This window comes from Sinocyclocheilus anshuiensis, unplaced genomic scaffold (assembly GCF_001515605.1).
Source record: "Sinocyclocheilus anshuiensis isolate Anshui unplaced genomic scaffold, SAMN03320099.WGS_v1.1 scaffold2580, whole genome shotgun sequence".
Taxonomy (NCBI): domain Eukaryota; kingdom Metazoa; phylum Chordata; class Actinopteri; order Cypriniformes; family Cyprinidae; genus Sinocyclocheilus; species Sinocyclocheilus anshuiensis.
Window position 1 is genome coordinate 1,614 of NW_015536665.1, and position 17,570 is coordinate 19,183.

General features: G+C 36.2%; 1 protein-coding gene across 1 annotated transcript in view; it reads right to left on the reverse strand.

Annotated features, from left to right (window-relative positions):
- Positions 1 to 979: 979 nt before the first annotated feature.
- Positions 980 to 17,570, reverse strand: part of LOC107654426 (neural cell adhesion molecule 2-like) — a 113,494-nt gene continuing 96,903 nt past the window's right edge. Inside the window, exons 16-17 of the mRNA XM_016441477.1 lie at positions 7,189 to 7,393; positions 980 to 1,103 (exon numbers count right to left, since the gene is read on the reverse strand). Coding sequence (XP_016296963.1) covers positions 980 to 1,103; positions 7,189 to 7,393 — 329 coding nt within the window. The remainder of the gene's footprint in view (positions 1,104 to 7,188; positions 7,394 to 17,570) is intronic.

Here is a 17,570-nt window from a genome sequence, read left to right on the forward strand (position 1 = left end):
CCATTTTCTAAACTATAGCGAATAAACTGTGATAATGTGAGAAATGTTGAAGGTGTCTGAATAAATTTTGGTTTGAATGTATCTATTTGATAAATGAAGTTAACCAACTAACATTATACATACTCTTTTGGTTTCTGTACCCAATATTTAAAAAATCTACAAATGCAACAAAAATATTGGTATCGGTACTCGGTATCGGCAAGTACCAAAAACACAAGTATCGGTATCGGGCGAGTACTGGAAAAAGTGGTATCGGTGCATCCTTAATATAAACTATAAAATAAATATTACAAAAGACAAATTAATTTTTGGCTTGATAAAACCATGCCTGAAAGTTTAAAAGCCTTGAATTTTGAAGGTTATGTAGGCTTATGTTATTTTGAGGAGATCACATATGCCTTGAGAATTAGTAAGGCATTCTGAGTGGTTGCTAGGGCAGAGCTAACTGAAGGATTGTACTGAGTTCCCTGGTTGATTTTTAACAGATCTAAGAGGGGTTAGAGTCAAAGACTGAGATCTCAGGTATTACTCAACATAAACTACAGCTGAAAAGTTTGGGGTTGGTACAATTATTTAATGTTTTTGAAAGAAGTCTCTTCCGCTCACCAAAGGCCAAAAATCAAAAACACAGTAAAAACAACAATATTGTGAAATATTATTACAATTAAAAATGTGTAATATGGTAATTTGTTGCTCAAGAAGCATTTCTGATTATTATTAATGTTGAAATAATGTTGAAAGTTTTTTTGTGGAAACCATCATTTATTTTTCAGGATTCTTTGATGAATAGAAAGTTCAAAAGAACAGCATTTATTTGAAATATAATTTTTTTGTAACATTATAAATGTCTTTACTCAAAAAAAAAAAAAAAAATTGTACTAACCCCAAACTTTTGAATGGTTAGGTTATTAAATTTCACTTGTAACACTCCAAACAGCCTGTATTGTGTTTGACACACTTCACATTTCAGTTCTAATTCTTACTCTGGCTCTGTCAGAGGGGTCGTCTCATTGGGTTCGTGCACTGGACTGCCATCCTCCTGGTTAGTAATTCTCTCTTCTTCAGTTCTCATCTCCACGATGGGCTCCTTTGAGCCATCAACCCTACTCACACAAACACACATGCTGGTGTCCATCACAGTAAAACACGCACAGCAACACAAGTGCACTCTGGAAATGTTCAGAATGGCACACAAACAAACAACTCAACTATTATTTCAAGCTCACTCACTTATTGTTTATCATTGCACACTGTTCACAAACTATTTTTACATAGTATGGACTGCAATAGTTCCCCAAAATGAAATTTGCTGAAAATGTCCTCACCCTCATGGCATCTAAGATGTAGATGTGTTTGTTTCTTCATCAGATTTGGAGAATGTGATGAAACTGAATAAAATTAATTAAAATCAGTGAAACTGAAAAAGAAAAAAAGAATTTGGATGCAACGTAGCATTGCATCACTTGCTCTTCAATGGATTCTCTGCAGTGAATGGGTGGCATCAGAATGAGAGTCCAAACTGCTGATAAAAACATAATATATCCACAAGTAATTCACACGACTAAGACATTTTTAAGGGGGGGGGGTTCTAATGCTATTTCATGCATTCTGACATATTTACACTGTTAAACAGCTGGATTATTATGCTAAACATGGCCAAAGTTTCAAAAAACGAGCTGGACGTATGATGGATTATTTCTGTGCTAAATGCACTCCTTCAGGGTTCGTATAAGTTGCAGAAAGTTTTTTTTTTTTTGTATGACGTCATAACGGGCAGAATTCCTTGTATGGACATTTCTCCAGGAAGAGCGCACACACATCAACTAGAGCAAGCGCACGCCCATCAACGTGCTTCATTCGGGTTACAGAAGTCATCTGCAGTGCTGCACAGGACTTGCTCGATGAAGGATTTGTCACAAAATCAACAATGTCACTATAAGTGTGTTTTTGGTTGTGAGGGGAAGATAACCTTGTTCAGCTGCCCAAAGAACCCAGCGTTAAGGGAACAGTGGATGCAGTTTGTTTCACCGGAGCAGCAATGGAGTTGTGCAAGTGTGTTTGTTTGTTCCCGGCATTTCGGTGACAACTGTTTTATAAACAAATTAAATAAAATTTAAGTCAATCAAGTTTTTGTTCCCGTTTTATTTTTGTCAATGTCACAGCTTGCAGATGATCGCTACGCAAAAACGTTGTGTGCTCGTGACTCTTTATCTCCGCCCACGTCACGCCTCCAGGACTTCGAAAGTTTTTGGAGAGAAGCATAAAGCTGTATCTGTCTTTTATAAATATGTTACAACTAAAGACTCTTCGGAGATATGAAGGATGCAGTACTAATCTATAGGTACTCAAGATTAACATGAGATTGGCAGAAACTTTGTGTGTTATGTCTCCTTTAACTTCAAACCATTGCTTCTGGCTACAATACGAGTGCATAATCCATAATAACGCTTCCTCTAAAGCCAGGCTCACACTACAGGAGTTTTAAAATCCTAACCGATTATGAAATCTGGTTGCAGCACACACATAAGGAGAATCTTTTTAGATTATCTTCTCTCAAATCTTAAACATGCACACACTACAAGATTTGAACATCATGGCGCATCACACACTTCAAGATATTATTAAGATTATCATGCCAGAGGGAGCGCCTCACGTGATCGCCTCGTGATCGCCCCCCTAAAATCTGGCTGGCCACCCCAGGTGCCCTCCTACCATATATCTTGCAATATTTATATAATAATTATATAATTTCTAACTGCATCTGGCAGTGACGGATCCTGTGTAGGCAGCTGCCTAGGGCCGCTTTCTTCTCTTCTTTATATTTAATTTTAAGCGGTTTCTATAGCGTGATCTTAATGACAAATGTCGAGAGCGCATAATGTTACGCGATCCATGTAATGCGTGAGCAAGAATCTCACCGCAAGAATCCGCATGTGGATTCCTTCACTCATACAAAACTGGACGTGTGCTTTTAACTATACATTGTTTTTTTTATTTTATGAATTGGCTCTGCTCTCGCTCAGATATTGCGTGTGCACGCTCAAACGTTGTCTTCGCATCACTGAACACCAGAAGAGCTTTTTTTTCTAATTCAGGTGAAGAGTAGCCAAGGCTTTTCTTACTAAATGGAAGCAAACTGGTTATAGTCAGCCTTCTCTAGTTATTTATTTAATTATTTAATACTTATTTTAGTTAAGTGCTTAAATTGTAAATATGCATTTATTAAATTATTTTATCTAGTGCATTTGTATTTTGTTGTTTTTGTAGGCTATACAATAAAAGCGTACCAACCAGAAATAATCACTGAGGGTACTTCTGACATTAGTGAGGGTGCTCTAGTCTTATGCACATTTTCACATATTTTGTCCCATCTATTGCTATGGTTATCACTATGTCAATCACTACTACTTTGAGAGCGAATCCAGCATAAATATGCGGATGTCATTCCCAAAACTTTGCAACGTGTGTGTGGCCGAAAAACAAAGTTCTACATTTTAAATGGGACAGTCGTGTTACTACAAAACATTAAGCAGTTTCCTCCGTCTCCACTATCCAATGGAGCCGTACAGCAGCTGTTTTGCGGTCGTGCATTGGCTATTGTGAAAGTACTGACGTAATCATATAGCCGTCATCATCCCGATTTCAATCCTAAATATCAAACATGTTTGATATGATCGGGGCGGCCCCGATTTGTGTGCGAGCAGATCGGGAGGTGCAAAATTCGATCTGTGAATGCCTCACATTACCAGATAATCTGCGCCGAACATCGGGACCGATCGAGGGGCTCGACAAGATTTTTGCTCCGGTTCTCGGGAGGGGGAAATCGGGGCTAAATCGGGCTAAAAATCCTGTAGTGTGAGCCAGGCTTTAGTTAGAGGTCGACTGATTGATCAGCCGGCTGATTAATCGGCCGATTTTTGGCATTTTTTAATTAATCGGCATCGGCCGATTGTGCAGCAAATTAGGATGATTTATAGGCAGGTGCATCTGCGGGCAGCTAAGCGTTGTTGTGGAACACCGGAGAATCTCTCTCTGGATGCGTGAGAGACGGAGCAACTCACACTCTGCAGCCGCTTAATGTTCACACACAGCTTCAGCTAATGATGGCAGGGCAAAACAGACCATTTCAAAAGCGTAATTTCGTTTTACTCTACTAGAATTGATGAAGGAAAGTTATCATATTCATAAGTGCAACATGTCATTTGCATGTGAAAGTAGAAACATGCAATTCAGACTAAACATCTGGGCTGATTATAACGTGCACGTTAACTTTCCTCTGAAATTTGTGTGTAGGTCCGACAATAGCATCCACGATGTCATCGCTCGTGGCCAGTGCACTCTTAAGCAGTTACGAGCAGCAGGCTGTGTAATATGTGTAACTCTTTTATTTTTGTTATCACTTGGCCATTTGACTTATAGCAGTGTCCAGTGTTTCCCATACATTGAGTCATTACTTCGTTGAATAAACTGATCACTGCACGTTTCAAAATTAAAATGCATCGCTGGTGTTTTTATATGAATGTATCTTTGAAAAGAACCGAGCGTCTTCAGAAAAGCTTCGGTGTCATTTTCATTTCGTCTTTCCTGTAATGCCTGATAAAGTAGCGTTTGTGAAAACAGTGCTTATTTGATTACAGCCGTTACCGGGGAAACCGCTATATCGCCGCTCCAGCAGCGCCTCCTGCTGGCAGAGAATTAATTTGCATTTGCAAGTCTGTGGGAAACACTGGTGTCTGTCAGCAAACATAAACAAAAAGCATGCTTCAGAACTGTTTTGAGAAGGTGCTAAATTTTGAGACATGTATTATTACTCTGAATTAGGCTACTACTACTATTACTATCTTGTACCCTGCAATAATAATTTACTCAAAACTCACTTTTATGAGATGAAGGGGAAAAAAAAGAAAAGAAAATCAGCCAAACATATCGGCCCCAAAAATCGGCATCATATATCGGCTGCCCTGATTTCTAAATATCGGCATCGGCATCGGCCAGTGAAAAACCCATATCGGTCGACCTCTACTCTAAGTTGTCCTCTCACATCAATTCCACCCACGCATTTGTTTAGAAGTGTTTTGGCCTGTAAACGGTGCTTGATCTTTCCCTTCTGATTCAGACCAGATGGCTTTTTCACTGTAGGAAGCTTTATTATGGATTATAGACTCGTATTTAAGCTGGGAAAAAAAGTTTGAAGTAAAAAAAAAAAAAAAAAGAAATCTCTTGATGGATTGCAGAGGATCCATTGGTGAGCAAGTGATGTAATGCAACATTTCTCCAAATTTGATGAAGAAACAAACTCATCAACACCTTGGATGGCCTGACGGTGAGTATATTTCCAGCCAATTTTCATTGCTGGCTAAACTATTCCTTTAAGCTTGTATTCCATTCTCAATACAGTTGTGTACACGTATCTATTAAAGAAGTGAGTGAGGACTTTTAAGGATGTTTTAATATCATTTCTTCTAAATCTAAATCTCAATTTCCAGAGATTTTATTTTGACTTATGTCTCAATGTTAACTACACTATAGTGAGGACTTCAGCTGTTTCTGTGTGAAATAATATCTGATAGAATTTTCCATAAGACTCTCAGATGAAGATTATGATGGTAAACTCACTGGACTTAATGTGCCTCTAATGCAAACAGATCAATAGACTAGTGCTTTTATTAGCAAATGGATCTCATGATATCTGTCTAATGCTAAAGCAAACAACATCATCTGTCTGATCATTTACTGAACTCACTCAGCAGAACGTTATTAAATGTGTAGATTACTGCATATCTATATGTGCACATTATTAATAGCGTTTAATGGTAATGGGAATATATTATGAAATGATTTGTTAGTTGAGGGTGAAATTCAGCCCTCATTATTACAGTAGATAATGACTGTCAGTTTCTATCAATCATCAGATTCAGAGGAGACTTTATTAGCAGCTCTTCACATGTGAATGTTAAAATTATTATAAAATGATTAAAATTATGCTATATGATACTTGCAAACACACAGTCTCATGAAGATAACAATTTTCTGACATTTTTTTCAACCAAACATCTCTCAATGGCCGTTCAAACGTTTGGGGTCAGTAAATCGTTACAGAAATTTATATTCTGCTTACTAAGGCTACAGTTATCTGACCAAAAATACAGTAACAATTGTGATATATTATTACAATTAAAAATAACTGTTTTCTATGTGAGTATATTGTAAATTGTAATTTATTCCTGTGGTCAAATCTGAATTTTCAGCATTTTTACTTTCAGCATCATTACAGCATCATTACATTTCAGTGTCTCAAGATCCTTCAGAAATTATGCTAATACGCTGGTTATTATCAATGCTGAAAACAGTTGTGCTGCTTCATATTTTTGTGGAAACCATGATACTGTAACAGTTATGAACTCTTTCGTTGTGTTTTCACTTTGTTTCGTCATCTGGTCTGTTTACAGTAGTTATTCTGTGCCCTCGTTTAGTTCATTGATTCATTAGTGCTTATTAGTTAATTCCCATCACCTGTTTGTCATCAGCTGCCAGCCTTATTTAAACTCACTCTTTTAGTTCTAGTCTTCGTCCGGTATTAAGTTTGTATTGCTTCGTGTTTACGCCTTGTCTATATGGATTACCTTCTTCTTGGTTACTATTACACTACTTGTAGAACTTACCTTCGTCTTCGTGTGCCTTCCTCGACACAAGCGTGACAGATACATTTTATTTTTCATGATTCTTTAATAAATAGAAAGTTTAAAAGTACAGCATTTATTTGAATTAGAAATCTTTTGTAACATTATAAATCTTTACTGTCACTTTTGATCAATTTAATGAATCCTTGATGAATAAAAGTATTACTTTCAGCAAACTGAACCTTCAGTCACACAAAATCCTTCAGGATTCAAGGAGACGTTTCAATGTTGATTGAGAAAACAATGTTGGAGCAACATTTTCAAAAATAATTTTTGGTTTAAGATGGTCTTCTAGTCTGACCAGCTGCCAAAAATCCATCAAACCAGATCAATGTGATCATCATAATTCAGGTTTAATGTCTGTTTTTCATTAAGATATGACTGAGATACTCACAGATAATCATGCATAACATAAAACGAAATATCTAGTGGAATGACGAGCGAATGAGAAAGAAGAACAGACTGAGAGACAGTGGGGCTCATGCAAAACGAATGGCGGTGAACTCACAGGTATGCTGCTTTGCCCTCCTCCAGCTCTTTGCTCTTGCCGCTGGTGGTGTTCTTGCTGCAGAGCTTGCGGGTGATACACATGAGGAGGCCGCACTGACGCAAGAAGAAGCAGCTGACGTCCACCAGCACCAGTAGCAGAAGAAGAACTGCCACCCCGAGACCCACCACCGTGCCGAGGCCCAGGCCGCTGAACAGGGAATCTGCTGAGACCAGAGAGCAAACACACGCTCAACAACCATTGACATCCATCAGGATGACTGAAAACACCAATGGAGATGTGAGATTAATTCAGCAGGTCGGAGATTCATACGGTTTCTTCATGACCAAACCCTCTTGTTCTGCTTTTGTCTGAGAGAGACATCAAGGCCCTTTTAATATGTCAATATAAAGCAAATTTTAAGAGAACAGGGAATTTTATAACATGCATCAAACATCCTCTATGAAACATGTTACGCTATTTCTGTTTTTCTTTAAAAACAAGAACAAATAAATTGACTCCTATCACACTAACATTCTCTGTTTAGTATAAACACCACTGTCAGATTTGTTTTGCTGCATATTTCCATTTTTTTTTTTTTTTTACTTTATTATTAATATTACTAGCCAGCAGTAGTGTTTTGGTATTTATTTACTATTATAGTATTAATATTCATATTTTTTATTTAATTTAATTTAAATATTTAAATTTAAATTTTAGTAATTTTGTTATGGGCTTTGTTTTTTATATTCATATTTAATTTAGTTTTATTTCAGTTTATAGTTTAAGTAATGTTAGTACTTCATGTCAATCTTTTTTGTTTCAGTTAAGATTGTTTTCATCTAATATTTAAATTGTATTTTATTTTGTTTTGTTTCAGCTTTATTTCAATAAAAACAATATTGTTTTAGTTTACATGACACTTCTCAAACATCCTCAAAGAAAAAAATAAAAACAATTAGTTTACATGACACTTCTCAAACATCCTCAAAGAAAAAAATATTCTGCTATTTCTATTTTCTATCTATGAAAAACAAGAATATATATTTATATACTATTAAAATATTAATATTTTGAATTAGATTATAAATTTTGTTCACTAAAAATGTTTTTTTTTATTGGTCTTATGAAGTATTCTAATTTGTTGAGATGGGTTTTTGTTAAATGTGAGCCAAAATCATCACAATTAAAAGAACCAGACTTAAACTACTTCAGTCTGTGTGCACTGAATTTATTTAATACACAAGTTTCACAATTTGAGTTGAATTACTGAAATAAATGAACTTTTCCACGACATTCTAATTTATTGAGATGCACCTGTGTATATATAATATTGTATATATTATTTCAACTTTATTGAAATAGATTTAGTTTTGGTTTACAATAACAACACTGGCTGCCAGTCTGTTTGAGTTTGTTTTCTTGTATTTTTGCAGTGGTCAAATGTTACTTTATTGGCTAATAGTCATATTTCTGAAAAGTGAATCACTAATTTATGATAAATATAATGAAACGTTAATCTGAAAGAAGCATGATGGTTAAAATACTTTACAATAACATTGAAATGCTTAAAGATGCAATCCAATAGTTGAAGAAAAATAGAGGGCATTACTTGTGTAGTTCTTTATTCTTCTACTAAAAGCATGTACTTACTGTAGCTAGAGACAAAACAAACCTTTTAAATGATTTATCAGAAATCACTGGTTCAGAGATGTGACTATTTCTGATGTGTTTAGTCCACAGCTCTTCCTGAAAGCTTTCCATCTTTTGATGTGTTATGAATTAAATCATCAAAGATTCACACACAACATGTTAGAAATACAAAGAACCAGAGGAGACTGACATTCACCTTCATATTACAGCTTATCAAGTGAGTATGGACTGACCCGCAGCGTAAACACCATCTGTGAGCATCTAAATGTCTGTGAATATGCTGAAGATACCTAAAGCACTGATTGATTAGAATATAACTTTTAAATATGGGAAGCCTTGAGTCAACATCACTGCACCAAACATCTTTGGAGGGTTTAATTGATTCTTATCAAAGAGAGAATCGCACAGAGCATCAAACATAAATGGAGAATTCATGTTCAGTGCTGGATAAACGAAATGGAAATCGAACTTCAAAACACTCACTTTTGCACAAATATTTGAAACCACTTCAAATTAAAGCAATGGTTCACCCAAAAAAGAACATTTGCTGGAAAAACATCCTCACCCTCAAGCCATCCAAGATGTAGATGAGTTTGTTTCTTCATTAGATTTGGAGAAATTGAGAATTATATCACTTGCTCACCAATGGATACTCTGCAGTAAATGGGTGCCGTCAGAACGAGAGTCCAAACAGCTGATAAAAACATCACAATAATCCAAGTAATCCACACAACTTCAGTCCATCAATTAATGCCCTGTGAAGCCAAAAGCTGCTTGTTTGTAAGAAACAAATCCATCATTAAGATGTTTTTAACTTAAAATTGTCGTTTCTGGCTAAAATACAAGTCCATAATCCATAATAAAGCTTCCTCCAGTGAAAAAGTCATCTGGTCTGAATCAGAAGAGAAATATGCACAGCTCAAGCACCGTTCACAAATGAAAACAGTTCTACAATAATATGTGGGTATTTTGATGCGAGAGGACAACAGGGGATGGACTTCTTCTTTTTTTTTTTTTTAGGAAGCGCTATTATGGATTAGCTTGAAGTTTAAAAGTCTTAATTATGCTTTTTTTTTTCTTACAAATATGCAGCTTTTGGTTTCATAAGATGTTAATTGATGGACTGGAGGTTTATGTACACATAACTCCCCAACTCATTAGTCCACAAACAAATCTAATGTGAAGTGATTAGATTGTCAACATCAGTTATAATAACACCAGTGATTTTAGTCAACTTTAGAAGTTAAAACTAATTAAAACTTTAACCAACTACCAAAAGGAAGAGTTTTAATAAAGTAAAACTCATTATGGGAAATAAAAACAGATGCAAATTAATCTAAAGCTATAGCAATAACATGAATAGCAGCTCACACCTTATTTTTCAGTCTTTTTAATAATGCCATGTTGTAAAATCTACACTCTGAAAAGGCCTGTAATGAACTTTAACCAGCAAAAAACATTCATATTTTTATCTGTATGTGTAATGTAGCCCTGGTCTGAGTTATTTTTGGTTTTCAGTCCGTTAATGCAATCCTGAACGCTTTTTGTGAGAAATCTGCACTGCTGGGGAGTTTCACTAACATTATCTGCCAATAAAGTGCTAAATGACTCACAAAAATGGCCCTGAATGCCACTGAAGTGACTGTCCCGTGTGAAGCATCGCTATCATACAATATTATATGGAGCCAAATGTCCATATCATCATATTCATGCCCATGCAGCATTTTACAGGTGCCGTCTGCTGACCTGAAACCAGCAATCTGTTCCCCAACTACTGAACCGCCTGCTGTCTGCTGCTGACTTCTAAGGGTTCTAGCCAAGGAGGAATATACACTTTCCCTCATACATTCAGACAGATTTTAACCTAAAATCTGGGATAAAGGTAAGTTAATTTACCATTTTATTTAGTACCCACTACCCAGTAGTATCCATTATTGTTTAGTATTTAAATATTGATTTTAATATGTTTTGATAGAAATCACAATTTTTAGTAAACAATTTTTTTTCTTGATGATCATAGAATGTTTTCTGAAAATTTTAGATTTAATTTAAAGCATCATATGACTTCAGAAGAGTGTCATTTTAGTGTCATTGATACTATTTTTTAATATTTTGAATTATATTTTATTTCTATATTTTCTGTTTCCACATTTTCACATCTATACATAGGCAACATTTCTAATTTTCGTTTAGCTTAAGTTGAAGTACTAAAATTAATAAAACTAATTAAAAAATGTAATAAAAAATAATAAAAACTAAATAGACATAAAAAAATTGCTATAATTAACATGAAAATGAAAAAAATATATATATATATGAATACTATATATAAAAATCTCATTACAGTAATGGGGAAAATTGAAGGGGTCATATGATGTTGCTAAAAATAACATTATTTTGTGTATTTGGTGTAATGAAATGTGTTTATGCAGTTTAAGGTAAAAAAAAACACATTATATTCCACATACTGTACATTATTGTTATGCAAATCTTCCCACTAAGTGACGTAGACATGTGGGGGCGTGTTTAAACGAGGCATTTTAGGATGTTTAATTAAACTAAATATTAATACAATATTTAAATTGAGGGATTTGTACAGTAATATTAGTAATATTTTCTGTACTGCCCAGATTATGGTGATTAAAAAAATACAATAATTTCAATAAAAATTATCATTACTATAATAGGGGTACCACAATCTCACTATCACCTGACATTTCTGCACTACATTTCCCAACATCTTTACTGCTCTATTACTCACCTTGTGCACAGTTTTGCTTTAATAAACCAACCTGTATTTGTTCTCGCTGTTGGCGAGGTTGATGAAGACGCCAGTTCCACTCAATCGCTATCTTCCCAGTCCACTTCAGACATCCTGGCAACAGAGGTTTTTTCCATCGAACTACCACATACAACGGAACACCTTCCATGTCTTCCTTCTTGCCAGTCCCTAAATACCAGAGTCTGTTCCAGAGAGCAAAATGAGTCCCTGAGTCCGCTCTAAAAAGTGAAATTCCAGAGCCCACTCCAGAGAGGGAATTTCCAGGGCCTGATCCAGTGTCCGCCCCAACTTCAGATCTCAGCCAGGAGCCCACTGAACTCTCAGAGCTCAGCCTAGAGAGTGCAGCGCTGTCCTTGATGGCAACAGCCATTTTGTGTCTGGGTGGGCGGCACATACTGTACATCTGTAGATCCTTCCGAGAAAATTCCCATCCCCGGCCATAGTGGCCAATCCTATCTCCAGTGCTCCTAGTTCTCTCATCTCAGCCATGAAGGTCGTTCTGATTTCCAGTGCTTCTAGCTCCCTCGTCACAGCCATGGAGGCTGTTTCCTGTTCCCCCATTTCTCAGCCGAACCACCCAAAGTTATCAAACCTGCTGGCCTGCCAGAAATCATTTATGCTACAGATGCCCACTTGATGGCTTCCTAAAGACTCAGCTCCTCCATGGTCTCCATTGCTGTCGACGCCTCTGTGGTTTCCATCATTACCAGTGCCACCCTGGTAGACTCCTATCCTGCCGGCACCGCCCTGGCCACCCGCCTTCTACCTAAAACTTTCCTTACTCCAGGGCGCCCTCCCTGGGTTGGACTGTGTTAAGTGTGAGGTTGCGCCTTCCAGGAGGGGGGGTGGGGTGGGGGTTATGTACTATCACAATCTCACTATCACCTGCCACTTTTGCATTACATTTCCTAACATCCTTCCCGGTCCGCACCTGTACTCATTAAGTTATGAGTACTGATTTTCACTGATTTTCACCTCATCACCACCCTGCATAAATACAATATTAATAAAAAAATATATATATATTAGTACAATATTTAAACTGTAAAGTATTTACTCATAGTAGTATTGTTATAATGCCCAATTTATGGTGATAATATATATATTTTTTTTGTAAAGAGAAAGTTAACTATTTATAATAAGAATTATTTTAACAAATGTAATAATAAGTAAAATAAATCTTGATGGCCTTGCAATTTATATCAGAAACATTATATTAAAATCAATATTTAAATGGGCAACTTCATTTTATATCATCACTGTGAAGAGACATTCATTAACACTGGAGTCTTTATGTGCCGCCAGTACCTTTGTCTTTGGAAGTGTTTTCTACTACATAATATCAAGATTTTTCAAATTAATTGACTCAATATAATAAAGGATTAGGTATAAAAAAGGATCAAAGATGCTCGCCAAACTAACACAATAACCCCTGATAAGTTAACGAGCAAACTGACAGTGATAAAGACTGTCCATATCAAAGCTCACATCACTTCTTACCAGTAAAGGTAGCTTATGTCCTGATGAACAGCAGAAATTAAACTCCAATCAAACAGCAGCAGCTGAATTAATTCAGCTTACATTTTTAATCAGTCTCATACAGTCAATGCGGGAGAGTGGCACAGAAACCGCAGAAGATATGTGTGAACCTCGGCCAACACAATCACTGATACTTCTCAATGCTATTTCAAATGAAATCAAACTTTTGGAAGGTAGAGCTGGAATCAGCATGATTCAATACAGGATCATTCAAATAAAAGGAGGTAAAAATAAGACAGTGACAGGTACTGTCTTGAACATCAGATGCACTGTTAAATATACTAATGAAATGATACACACTGTGTTGATGTACTGTAATAGGGAAAAAAAATACAAAATTAAATTAAATATTTAACCCCAAACTCTCATTTCAGTAATAGGGAAAAATGCAATATGAATTAATTAAATATTTATACAATATTTAAATTGTTAAATATTTACACATATTACTATTTGCTGTACTGCTCAATGTATAGTGATAAAAAAATACAATACTTTTAGTACAAATGTACTTTAATACAATAATGTGAATCACCAATTATGCCCACATTCTCATTACTGTAATATGGAAAATAATAACAACAACAACAACAATAATAATACAATTAAATATAAATATTTTAACCGCTCTGGAAAAGATTAAGAGACCACTCCAATTTTTTTCTTAAATCCGCATCTCTACATGTATGGCAGCCATTCTATTCCAGTGTCTGTTGAATTCCAACACAGGCAAACCTCATTCTGCTTAATGAAGTACTGATTAGGTGATCACCTCAACCAAATCTTATTTAACGAGAAAACGACAGAGGGTGAAAATGACTCTCCACTGACCGGGATGACCTCAAACTCATTCGAATATCACTCAACAACCATAGGATGACATCAAGTGACCTACGAAAAGAATGGTAAATGGCAGCTGGGGTGAAGTGCATGACGAGAACAGTTCGAAACAGGCTCCTGGGGCAGAGCTGGAGTCGTGCAACGCTAGAAAAAAGCCTTTCATCAATGAGAAGCAAAGAAGAGCCAGGTTGAGGTTTTCAAAAGACCATAAGGATTGGACCGTAGAAGACTGGAGTGAGGTCATCTTCTCTGATGAGTCCAATTTTCAGTTTTGCCCAACACCTGGTCATCTAATGGTTAGACAGATACCTGGAGAGGCCTACAAGCCACAGTGTCTCACACTCACTGTGAAATTTGGTAGCGGATCAGTGCTTTTTAGCAAGGCTGGAATCGGGCACATTTGTCTTTGTGAAGGGTACATAAATCAAGTCAACGTACAAGATTGTCCTGGAAGAAAACTTGCTTCCTTCTGCTCTGACAATGTTTCTCAACTCTGCGGATTGTTTTTTTTCCAGCAGGACAACTCCATGCCACACAGCCAGGTCAATCATGGTGTGGATGGAGGACCACCAGATCAAGACCCTGTCATGGCCAGCCCAATCTCCAGACCTGAACCCCATTGAAAACCTCTGGAATGTGATCAAGAGGAAGATGGATGGTCACAAGCCATCAAACAAAGCTGAGCTGCTTCAATTTTTGTGCCAGGAGTGGCATAAAATCATCCAACAGCAATATGAAAGACTGGTGGAGAGCATGCCAAGACACATGAAAGCTGTGATTGAAAATCAGTGTTATTCTACCAAATATTGATTTCTGAACTCTTCCTAAGTTAAAACGTTATTATTGTGTTGTTTAAAAATTATTGCCAGGAGTGGCATAAAATCATCCAACAGCAATATGAAAGACTGGTGGAGAGCATGCCAAGACACATGAAAGCTGTGATTGAAAATTGTGGTTATTGGGGGCAGTCGTGGCCTAATGGTTAGAGAGTCGGACTTGTAATGCAAAGGTTGCGGGTTTGAGTCTCGGTACTGGCAGGGACTGTAGGTGGAGTGAATGACCAGTGCTTTCTTTCACACTTAGTACCACGAGCCCACTAACCCCCAACTGCTCCCCAGGTACCGCAGCAAAAAAAATGGCTGCCCACTGCTCTCTGTGTGTGTGTTCACTACTCACTGCTGTGTGTTTGCACTTGGATTGGTTAAATGTAGAGCACAAATTCCGAGTATGGGACACCATACTTGGCTACATGATATGCCACGTCACTTTATTCCACCAAATATTGATCTCTGAACTCTTCCTAAGTTAAAACTTTAGCATATGAACTTGTTTTCTTTGCATTAATTGAGGCTGAAAACACTGCATATTTATTTTGTTATCTTGACCAGTTGTCAATTTCTGCAAATAAATGCTCTAAATGACAATATGCTTATTTAAAATGTATTTGAAATAAACAGTAAAACCAGAGAAACTGATAATTTTGCATTGGTATCTTAATTCATTTAGCTTTAACATAGCTGCACATAGTAGAATTTGCTTCAAAATTTGCTCCAAAATTTACGGTGAGTAAAAAATTTAATAGTTTTAGTTAAAAAACTAAATAAATAAAACTAAATAAATAAATAGAAAATCACCATTTACTGCAAAATTCTCATTACTGTAATATGAAAAATTAAAATGAAATGAAGTAGTTGCCTAAGTGACTTTGAGACATGAAAAAGAAGAAATGTTCCTAAATAAAAGAAAAAATGTTCCTAAATAAGTATTCTATGAAGTTTATATATGTTTTATGTGATTATTAATATTTTATATATGTCATATATTTTAAATATATACACTTTTGGGGGGAAAAATTACCATAGACTGGCGAGGAACCATATATGGTAACTTCATTGACCTTGATTTGCAACATAAAAAAATATTTTTTTTTTAAGTCACAAAAGTTCAAAAGCCTTGTAATAGCTTCCATAAACACTGCAGGTTTGAAATTTAGAATTTCCAAGTATTTCAATGAGTGCCCTATAAAGGGTTAATACAATTGTAAAGTATTTACACATAGTATAATTTGTTGTACTGCCCAATTTATGGTGATTAAAACAAATATGATAAGTTTAGCAAAAAAGTAGACTTGATAAGAATGACAACAAAAAAAAAAAAACAGTACAGTAAAACACGTTGATGGTTCTAAAACAGGCTTCGTTTTAGTTTTGCAAAATACAGTGTCTTCATTCTTTCAATTGATTTTGTGCTCAAACATATTTCATGAGATTCACCTGTTTCTTAGGTTCTGCGCTTGATTAAGTTTGTCCGGATAAGTGGGTAAAGTACAGGTCAGCGTGATCTGCTCTTTAAATGGCATCAGCGAATCACACTGCCATGCTGCAGTGCATTTGATCTGATCTGATTGGCTGCAGGCGCCTCATCTCACGCTACCCGAGACCTGAAACCAGCCCTGATCAACCGTGACTTCACGTTAACATAGCCATTTTTATTCTACGCCTTCAAACGTCGCCCAGATTATGGTATCGGGCTGATGAGGAAAGCAGGAATATAGATGAGGAAAGTTCTTGTCGTCTGAGATCTGAGATGATCTGTTTAATAAACTGCTGAAGTTCACATACTTATACTATGAACTACAGTATGAAACCTCCTGCTGATGGGAAAACACACTTCTGCCTCCTTTATGTCACTAGATGTGAACTTTTCAATGGCCACAGTTGTGTTGTGTATTTCATGTTTATTAGAGCAGTGTTTCCCAACCGGGGTGCCGTCTGTCGAGAGCAGGGGTGCCGTGTAAAAAAATCCTTTTTTAATATTTTTAAATTGCTAAAATGTTCAAAAAAGCAGCTATTATATAATATCCATTTCTGATGTCGCCAATAATTAGAGATGTACTGAAATTCCGGCTGCCGAAAATTAGTTCACCACTCAGCTCAGGATTCACTTTCACGTGGTGTGACGCTCTGCGTATTATCCCGCTCTATGCGTGTGTGTGCTCCGTTCAGGCACTCACAGTCCATGCGAGTGCTCCACTCATATACCGTTCATGCTCATCGGAACAGCAAAGTCCACTCAAAAATCAAGCTGACAGGAAACATCTATGTAGTACAGTATTGTTTCTGTTTGCAATAGCCCTACTGCACTGTAACAAGGTGTGGTAAATGGGCAACTCTGGTTACCCTGCCCTCTCATTCATTGATCTGCTAACCATTATGCTCACGTGTCCTCTGATAATAATAGCTTTCTAGGATTAAACATTATTTGGATAATTGGTAAAAAACAAAACAAAACAAAAAAAATCTCTTAATAGCCCTATTGTATGTTAGACATACCTGAAAAACAAAAAAGCTATTTATTTCATTTGTAGGCCTATCGTTATTTTTTATTTGTGCTATCATTAGTAATTTCTTTATTTGTTCTTATTTTATTATTAACTGCTTAGCCTCCTTGTCATTTTTTATTCAATTCAAAGTTTTAAATCAAGCTATCTCGTGCTACTGCAACAAAATTACCCAACTGTAAAATCAAAAATACACTGAGTGAGCAAAACTTTGTTTAATTACCATTATAACTAGCTATCTCACAAATT